At 41.0% G+C, this 9,723-nt stretch overlaps 1 protein-coding gene across 5 annotated transcripts in view; it reads right to left on the bottom strand.

Annotated features, from left to right (window-relative positions):
- The window catches only part of VTI1A (vesicle transport through interaction with t-SNAREs 1A), a 276,673-nt gene that overhangs the window by 1,820 nt on the left and 265,130 nt on the right, over positions 1 to 9,723 (bottom strand). For 3 of the 5 annotated variants that reach the window (XM_054205295.1, XM_054205294.1, XM_054205296.1), the window contains one exon: positions 1 to 2,620. This exon is cut by the window's left edge. In XM_054205295.1, the coding sequence (XP_054061270.1) occupies positions 2,480 to 2,620 (141 nt within the window). In that variant the 3' untranslated portion in view covers positions 1 to 2,479. The remainder of the gene's footprint in view (positions 2,621 to 9,723) is intronic. The other 2 variants (XM_054205298.1, XM_054205299.1) reach the window with 1 other exon arrangement.

The raw sequence follows: 9,723 nt of genomic DNA, 5'->3' as shown, positions 1-9,723 counted from the left end.
AGCGTAACGTCCACCCGAGCACTATTTTACATGTGGGGAGTACGGGAGGATGCAAAGCAGGCACAGAGGAGTTATTAACAGGTTAGCATGAGAAACATAGCGATGGCGGGTTCATCAAAAGTGAAGATGAAGGCTTTGCGTGGCAGTCTCTCTCTCTCCCTCATTCCCATCTGAGTGGATGTATCTGATGTGACACTATGCCCTAGATTTATACTGGGATAAGGAAAACTAGCTTCCTTTCAGCTTTTTGCTGATTCCAGCAGGTGGCTAGATAGAGGGCAAAACCTAGTCATAGGTCACTGTTAAGATCAGTAGTCATGAATCAATCCCCATGATAGTTAAATTATTGAGGCAACGCGGAGAATGTCTAGGCAACAGACGGAGCTTAAGATTTCCTTCTTGACAGTTTTCTGCTTTACAAAATATGCATCTCCTAATTTGCCTAGGAGAGGATAAATACCTTCTAACGCTGCCAGGCTTCTTCCTAATTTGCCTGAACTCAGCTCAGTGCCATCATTTGAAGCTAAAGGCCAGCGCTCTGCTTACACAACCCGAAGTGCTTAATTTGAGCGCACGTCGTGACTGAAGGCCGGCCAGCCTCCACGCTGTAAGCTGAGCAACCAAATCTTTCCGTGCCCGAGCGCCGCGTGACAAACGCCACACACCTCGCAGGGGCGTGAGAAGAGAGTGCCCGAGGAGGCAGCGAGGGGCGGCCCCATGGCCCCATGGCACTGCGGAGCCATCAAGGTGAGGAGCTGAACAGAGCAGCACCTCCCAGAAACGTGGGTCTGGATTACCCAGGAACTTTTGTTCCAGCACAACCCTACAGCCGCTGACATGAGCTGGTAGAGAAACCTGGCACAGAAACTACTTCTGAACTTAGTTGTGAGCTGCATGTAACTCAGAAACCACAGCCGACCATCTGTGAACATCATTGCCATTTTTTTCAGTGAGTATCATTTTTCTTGTGGATCCTCTTATTCTGCATTTATCACCATCTTTCCAAGTTGCAGCTGTGGCATCAACATCCTTTTAGCTGAGTTACTCGTTTCCATGTAGAGAAAACAGGGGACATACTCAGGGCCAAAATCAACTCCCAGATGTTTATCCCAAAATCAGCTCCCAGGGACAGCCCAGCGAGTCAGCAGAGACCGCAGGGATGCCAAAACCCCAAAAGTCTAAGGCACACACAAGAATTTGGTGCTCAGTTCCTACCTAGTTTGGGGGGAGTTTGAAAGCCACCAGCTTTTTGTTTCTTTGAACATCTTTCTGAAAAGCTTTTACAGCTTAAGTTCAAGGCCTTAAAATCCCTCTCAATTTGTAATAGTTATACGGGATTGCATACAATGAATTGAAAAGTTATCATGAAAATGACTTTACCGTATCACCAGAAATAGACCTTTGCTGGAGCTGTAAACTTAATTGTAATCCAAATGACCTCGGCTTGTCTATAGGAGAGGCACAGCCAATAGAAAAAGAGAAACGGCTCATTTACACACAGGTAGATGAAACTATGATATATTTTATCAGCTAAAAGCATGTATAAATTAACATTTTTACAGCTTCTGTTTAAAAAGGGGAATATCACATCAGAATTTAATACACTAAAAATATTTCCAACATGCGGTCTCAACATAGTCAGGCCAATGTTAAAAATCTAGATTTTTGCTTAATGCACTGTAATCACGTATTTGTTACTGAACTGTTACTTATGGGCTCAGCAATGAATAGATAAGTATCTTTATACATCTTCAATATGGGCCTATGGGTATGCTTATCAGTACATATATCAACACTGGAAGATTTAAAACAGATCCAACAGATGGGCTGTGGTCACAACTAGATTCTGGGTAAGAGATCCATGATTATGATCTTGATGAAAGCAGAATTGTTTTCAATAAGCAGAAAACAAAGCCTAATTTTTTAAAAGTTGTTGAATAGAGTGTTAGATTTACATCAGATATTAAACACCATTCTAAGGTCGCTCTCTTTTTAAAACTAACTACTGTTCTTAACCAGGTTATGTCTATTACGACAATTCATGATCGGGAGTTAGTCACAGGAGACAGGTTCACTTTCTACATCATTTGGTCTCTGTTTTACTTATATTCTCTATCACAGAAGGTCAGATACTGCTTGATATTCACACACCCCGCATAGCACAAGAAAAGTGCAAAGATCCCTCTTCCCTCCCTAAACTCTGGCAACTTACAGGCTAATTGTCTGGGGCAGAATTCGACACACGGTAAGTCTTTCCATACTGGAACAAGCCCTCACCCCAACAAATATTAAGATTCCGAAACCACTCAGGTAAAGACAAAAAATTTAAGAAAAAAACAATCATCAACCCCACATGCCATCAACTATGCCATCAATAATACAAAGTATTTTACACCACTTGCACCTGAGTTGAATAGTGGAAAAGAGAGGGAGACTCCATCAGTGCAAGAGAATGATTCATGTGACCACTTTGTCTTAATTACTCAGAACAAGCAGTTTGTTGCTGTTTAGTGAAGAACAAAGATATCAGCGTCCCCTGACAGAAAAATAAATAGCCATCGTGGCGGTGAAGATGATGATGACTGCCAGAACAACGAGCAAAATCCGGTTTTGGATGATCCTGGAAAAAAGCAGAAGAGACAAAAAAAAAAAACCAGTAAATAAAACAAAATAGCAGAATATATATAAAATTCATAAAAAGAGGCACACAGAACAATATCTTGGAGAAAAGACAAATTTAGGATTTCCTATACCATCCTGCGTATCTTGATTGGTTTTTTTACTTCTTTCAATGTCTACTGCTTCCAAACATTTCTTTATGTAGCTATTTATATCCAACTTTTGCATTCAGGAAAGAATTAGACTTTTCTTAATTATGCATACACTTATATACATATTAGAATAACTGAAATGCATCACGTTACAATTTATTAACCTTCCAAGAACAAATGAAATCAGTAGCCCTCAGTCGATGTGATTCAAGCAGGGTGGTCTGTAACAGTAAATATCGTTATATTTTTTAAGCCATTCTGAAATCTTCATGGCTTTTTTTAATCCGAACAGAAACAATTTATTAATTTTCAAGGGATTTTACTATTAAGGTACAAGATTTCAAGGAAGCACACGTCAATGAGATACTTACTTGTACTAAAATACCAAGGGAAAAGTATAAAAGATAGTTTTGAAGGAAAGGATGATATAAAGAAGCAAGTGTCAAACTGTGAAGCTTATGTTGTAAAAGCATCTCCTGCCTCTGTAGCATACCTTTACTTATGGTAATAGGCAAATGTTACATTTTCTATGTAGTATAAAAAAAATGGAAATCAGTAATAATAAAAAGATGCCAGAAGTAGGAAGTGCTAATATTGTTCAGTCATTTGTTGGGAGAAATCTCTGCGTCTAAAATCAGACACCACATTGCTTCAGATTTTGCCTGAAATTAATAGGTCAATTAAAATGAATAAATCAACACGCAGTAGAATTTGAGGCATTTTATGGGAGGATTCTGGATTGTAAGAATTCAGCATTTGCTACTCGATTCTTACAGAGGAGGAGGGGTATTTTCATAAGCTCTTCATGAAACAGGAACTTTTGCAAAACCTATTTGTACATGAAGCGTATCATCAGAATTGGAGCGGTACAGCAAAAAAATCGCGAACAAAACCAACAAAAGAACCCTCGGTTATATTTATTCTTATTTTATTTTTTCTCATGCTTCTGCAAAACAAAACAAAAGAAAACAAACCAAACCGAAACAAAACAGAGCCTTCACCAAACAAACAATAGTAAGAAGAGGTAAAACCGTGTTTTGTGAAACATCAAACCAAGTACAAGGCTCCAACTTGAAGACAGGGAACGTAATGTGTTAAAACGAGCATATTTCACGCAGTGAAAGAGAGAAGAAACTCCAGAGAGCAGAGGGGAGTTTTCCTCCGTAAATGTTTTTCATTTGGACGCGGGTGGATATACATATAAATTATATTGGAAAGTGTAAAGAAAAATGCAGTTTTAACCAACTCCAGCTCTCTCCTTGCTTACCCCCCACCTAACGAAAAAGCAGTAAATGGATGGATGAAAACTGTCACATCAGACAGACACCCTCCCCTGTGACACTCTAAAAGGACTAGCTCTCTATCCTCCTGACAGGTTACAAAATGATCACATTTGCTGACACGTCTTCCGCAAAACTGCTTTAGTGTTTGTGTCCACTTTCCTAGCAGGAGATGAATGGGCTGCTTTGTCCTCATTTATCACTTAAAGCTGAACTAAGATCTGTCTCGTTTATTTTTCCCTTCCTCACTAGAAAGGCTCAACCACAGCATTAATTCTTTCGCGATGACAGCTAATTCAAACTTAACAGGCAATATTTACTCTGCCAAAAGGATGAGGAGGAGGGAGGGATGTTTCTCACTCCTTTTTTTTCCCCCTAAAAAAAAAAGTGTAGCAGGCTAACAAAATAAAGCTAATTAAGGGCTTTTGGTTCTTGTTGGTTTGCACTTCAATTTAACACCTGAACTTACAAGCTTCTCTCTTTTGTTGCGGGGTGTGACATTCTCTGCCAAACACCTGATAACAAACGATTTGCCCAGGCAAACGCACGAAAACCAGAATATATATTTACTCACTCACCCTCATCACTCCTGAAAAGACACTCAGCAAAATTGAAACTCAGCAGTGAAATAGATTAAAAGCATGAAAACTCTTAAAACATTCAGCCTTAAGTAATACACAGTGCAGCTGGCTTGACAACCATTTTATTTGTGGGATGTGGGCCCCAAGGCATCCATAATGCTAATTTACAAAGGATTAACTGTGAGTGAAACTCGCTTAATCTAACACATAGTTAGGCAAAGGCATACATAACACACTGAGTGTTTAAATCAACTCCTCCTATCTCTGGCCCACTGAAAAAGGCATTTCATCGTCTGAGACTTAAAATTAAAGAAAAATAAAACAAGCATCAAGTCTTCCAAATGCTTTATTTTGAATACTCTGGCAGTATAGACCCGATTGCAAGATTATTTAATCAGTGTCCACGCCTCTAAAATCCTTGTCAAGAGAGCACCGAGCGAGGCACGCTGCCACCTGTATCTGCTAATTGAAGGTTCACTTACGGTGTGAATCTAGGAAATACATATCAAAGTTCCATTTCCAGGAATCTGAATTAGTCTGCACAGTGCAGCAAAAGAATATCATATTAAAAGGAACAAATTAATCATGAAATAGGATGGATGTTATCAACAGACTCCTACGCTGAAGCATTATATACTTTTAATATTCAAGCCCTCAGTTAAAAGATTAATTTTATATCTTTAGAAAGAGAATAACATCGAGTTTTACTGTTTTACTTTCAAGTGAGCAAGTAAAATTAAACAAACTGCCAAGCGCCAGAGGACGGGGCTAGGAGGAGAACGGCCGAGCCGTCTGGAAGCAGCAGGCCGGTCCCGAGGAGGGCTGAGCGAGGCGGGCACGAGGGAGTCTGAGTCTGGGAGCTGCCGCTCAGACAGAGCCCGCAAGTTCTGGGGGTCAGCAACGTTTCAGATCTCAGAGTCAACAGGCAAGGGTGACCCTTCGGAGCAAGGGAAAAATCAAGAGGAAAGGGGGTTTCTGAGTGATCCGAGACAGTCAAGCCAGCTCACAGGGGTAGAACAATGGTTGGCATTGGCAGGACCCATCTGTAGGGGAGCCTATAGTACTGTCACAGCCAGACACTGCCAGTGGGTATTGCTCTAGGCAAAGCATCAAGGAATTTAAGTGGGGGAGGGAGCGATAATACCAAAGGAGAAGAAAACGGGGCCTAACATTCGCTACAAAAAAATCCCAAAGGCCAACATGCTCGCAAGAAGCAGATGATAGGCTTTTATCTCTATTACACCTTAAATTCAACGAAATCTGGTGAATGAGGAAGCCCAGAATCTTCTTTGAAAATGCAAAGCATGTTTACAGGGTAAATAATTTAAGAAAGAATATGTACTTGAAAGAAGACACCCATTGAAACATCCATGGCTAAAATGCCTGAAGGCAAAAACTTGTGCATTTGCATGCTGCATTTTATTAAGTTAGCACACTGTAGCTTTAAAAGAATGCATGGCCAAATTAAGAGGAATGTGTGACTGAAACATCAAGGATTCCTCAAGTTTACATTATGAATCATAGTGCTGTTGATATGAGATGAATTAACCATTTAGTCGATGCAACTTAGGCACTGAATTCACACCAAGTTCTGCTGGAGCCCGGCACGCTGGAGCTCGTTAACAGCCGATGTCTACTGTTCCTTTCATACTCAAAACTCTAAGAGCACAAGGGCTCATTCTACTTTGAGTTAGAAGAGACGACAAATCTGAGCTTTTAAACCAAGTTCCATCTGGTTTATCATGGACAGCAGCCCAAAACATTTGGGTGCAAAACCACACAGAAACGGTAACGAAAGCAGATGCGAGGGGAACGTTAACGGGCGGACGGGAAGAACGTGATGGACTAACAACGCGCAAAGCGCATCCCCCTCCTGTCGAGCTTCCTTTTGCTTCTCCTTTCTCAATGCCTGACCCTCTTTCCTGTCTTCTGGTGGCAGTCCCTAACCTCCCACCATCGGTGTGCTGGAGCCAGGGCCAACTTTGTGAGCTGACGCGTGACACCGTCCGCTTTGGGGGATCACCTCTCTGATGCACATGGCGACCGCAAATCCCACATCCATTACCAAACACTGATGTCCCTGGCAAATCAGTTTCCCCCCACTCCCGCCATGGCAGAAACTGCGCTGCCTTTCCACATTTCAAAACCCAAAATGATTCGCTCCTCTCCGTAGCTTCACACACACACAGGCGCACAATGGGTCTAACTCTGTTTGTGACATGTTTAGATCTGCTCCGTATAAACACAAAGCAGTTCCCGAATAAGCTTTTGCAAACCTTACATTAAGGATGCCAACCGTGTTTAAACCTTTTTACAAAACTGCATTCATTAGCAGGGGAGTGCACGACATCTATATGGGTTCAGCCTGATGTCTTGCACATGTCTTAGTGCCTGATTGACCAGCATTGAATAATGATGCCTTGCCATTAAGCACTGATGGTACAATAACAATTGTCATGAAAATTAGCAATCACGGTAACATGTTAACAAAATACGGGATATAAATGAACCAGTGCAGACTCTGGGTGTATAAAGAGTTTTGTGTCCTTAACTTGAAATAATGAAGACTACAAATAAAATACTGCAAAAATTTCTTACCGGAGCTCAACTCTGACACTGATACAAATGAAAAAAAAATACAAATGGCTTGGGGGATCAGTTAGCACACATTCATTACAACACAGGGCTTTCTTCCTAAAGAAAGCATCTCGAAAAATAGTGTCCTCAAGAACACAGACTGATTGATGACGGAGCACTGTCCAACAGTGTTTCACTGTAATACATGTATTTAAGATTTAACTAGAAGTGATTCCTATCAGTTTACTGGGCAGAAAGGCTTGCTCTCTGTATACAAGGGTATATTTTAAATGGTCACTTTGAATACTTGGCTATTATGTTTTTGGGTGCCCTTTTTATTCGCGGTCTGCAGTTTTTGCTAACATACAAGAAAGAGGTGCGTGCAAATCAGCGGTAAGTGATTTTTAAGTGCTCGATATTCACGTGCAAATCAGCAGATTCAAACAAACAGAGAGTGTAGGTCTAGTCACATAGGCAAATATATACCAGTGGAAACTAAACGTGAGTTTAAAGTAATATAGCTATTCTCAGATACCTTCTGCACAGACACCATTATTACTATATATAAGGACATCCTTGTTACGATATATCAGGAGCTTTCAAATGGAAGCACTAGACCCCACACAGGGGAATAAATGTTACGATTGGTAAAGCAAAGCCTTAGATACATAATGATAAATCTCTAAGTTCAGGGTATGTGGGGGCTGTTCAAGTAACTATTCATCTTTCTCATCTTTAGGTTTAAGAATGCTTTTCTTAAATAAAAGCAACTGAAAAGAACGAGACAGGCTGTGGCAAAACATGAAGACGTGGCGACCTACTGAAATAAAAGAGTACAAGAGCCCTGCCTAGCAAAATTGCAGCTGGTTGGAAGTATCCGACTTGAGATATTTTTCATCATTAACAACTGAAATTAGACAACAGAAATACCAGTGAAAAAACACATGCACGAGTTGCGTACAATTTCTTGGCCTTCTTCTAGCTGACCTTGGAAAAAATGAAGAATTTGGAAAATCCTCAAGTTTTTTTTCCTCCCCCCCACCTCAAACTCTGAAAATAAGTCCAAGTTCTTTGTGTTCTCAAAGCCAGAAGAACCGATTACGTTGTAATTGACATTGCATATCTAAAGGTGAAAAGGCTTTGGGGGGTGGTAGAAAGGGGATGGGACACCCTGTGTCTCAGTTCATGCCACAAAAGCCACGCTGCCTGGGCTCCACCTCCAGCCTGCAGAGCAGCCACTCCCAGCAGGAGCCTATTTCGTCTTCCCTGAATTCCGTCCCTACGGAGTCTCTTCTTTCCCTAGGGACAGGGGGGCTAGTTTCTTATGTGTAAGACATCTGGAAAATCCATTTAAAATTACCGAAAACCCAGCAGATAATGAAATTAAAGCCTCAAAAATGGAATGGATAATGAAAAATGATGGCATTTTTCTAGCTGACGAGCAGGGTTTTTTGAAAGAGACAGGCCATACAAGGTGCCTCAGACGTTCTTAATAGGGCTGAGAAGTTGTGCAGCACTACATCCTCTAGCTTTAAAGATCAGGCTTAAGGACTGGGGCCGTCTATTCCTAATAACATGGATGCCAATCTCTAGTTATAGTATTACACTCAAACCACATCAATGTGTTTCCACCTGGGCCTTGAATGAAAGAATGAGTCATGTAATAACAGGTGCAGGGAGGTAGTCACCCTATCCAACTTTAAACATCTAAATTATATCTAGCTAATCTCTCTCAGCTCCCTGTGTATATAAGCTAAACTCCTGCTCTGAACTGCCTTCTCCTTTTCCTGGCCATATATGCATCCCAGGAGAACTAGTCAGTTAGGTCAGCTGGCTAGGTCAGGCGTCTAACCGATTAAGTAGAGATGAATATCCCTCAAAGCTTGAAGATGAAGACCAAGCAAGAGTGAAAGTGCCCCCGAGACCAAATTCGCTTGGAGAAAGCTTGCTAGCTCTGAAGGGAAAGTCATACAGGAAAGGCGTTATCATATCTGTGTCTGTAATACCCCGTCAATCAGAAATATTGCAGAGATGAAACTCACCAGTAAAGCAGATGATGTTCATCAATAACTAGACAGTAAATACCTTGATTATTCTTCTCTGTTTAATGGATCCCATATTTGCACATGAAATTCTGACCAGAATCAAATATACTTCTCCTTTGACAGTTTTTCTAGAGGAACGAGAGGTAGGAGAGACATCCCTCTCTGGGATGACTGCCTCCTGAAACGCAGTGGGCTTCCTTGGCTTAAGGAACTAGGTTTTTTACCTTGCTGTGTCATCTTCTGGCAATCTTACTATTAAGATTAAAACATAAAATTATTTTTATGGTATCTGATAGTTAAAATACTTATTGAGACATCTAATGCATAATGGAAACCTTGCAATACATTCCAAATGTAACACAAACACATGAACAGCATTGGAGTATAGCATTATTTGGTGGCCATCAGGATGGTGGTTATCAAAGCTTGTCTCAAGGACCTGGCAGCCCAGGAGGTGCACACGGTGCAC

This window comes from Rissa tridactyla, chromosome 6 (assembly GCF_028500815.1).
Source record: "Rissa tridactyla isolate bRisTri1 chromosome 6, bRisTri1.patW.cur.20221130, whole genome shotgun sequence".
In the NCBI taxonomy this organism is placed as follows: Eukaryota; Metazoa; Chordata; class Aves; order Charadriiformes; family Laridae; genus Rissa; species Rissa tridactyla.
The sequence above is the reverse complement of the archived record's forward strand: the minus strand, read 5'-3'. Positions and strand labels throughout refer to the sequence as shown.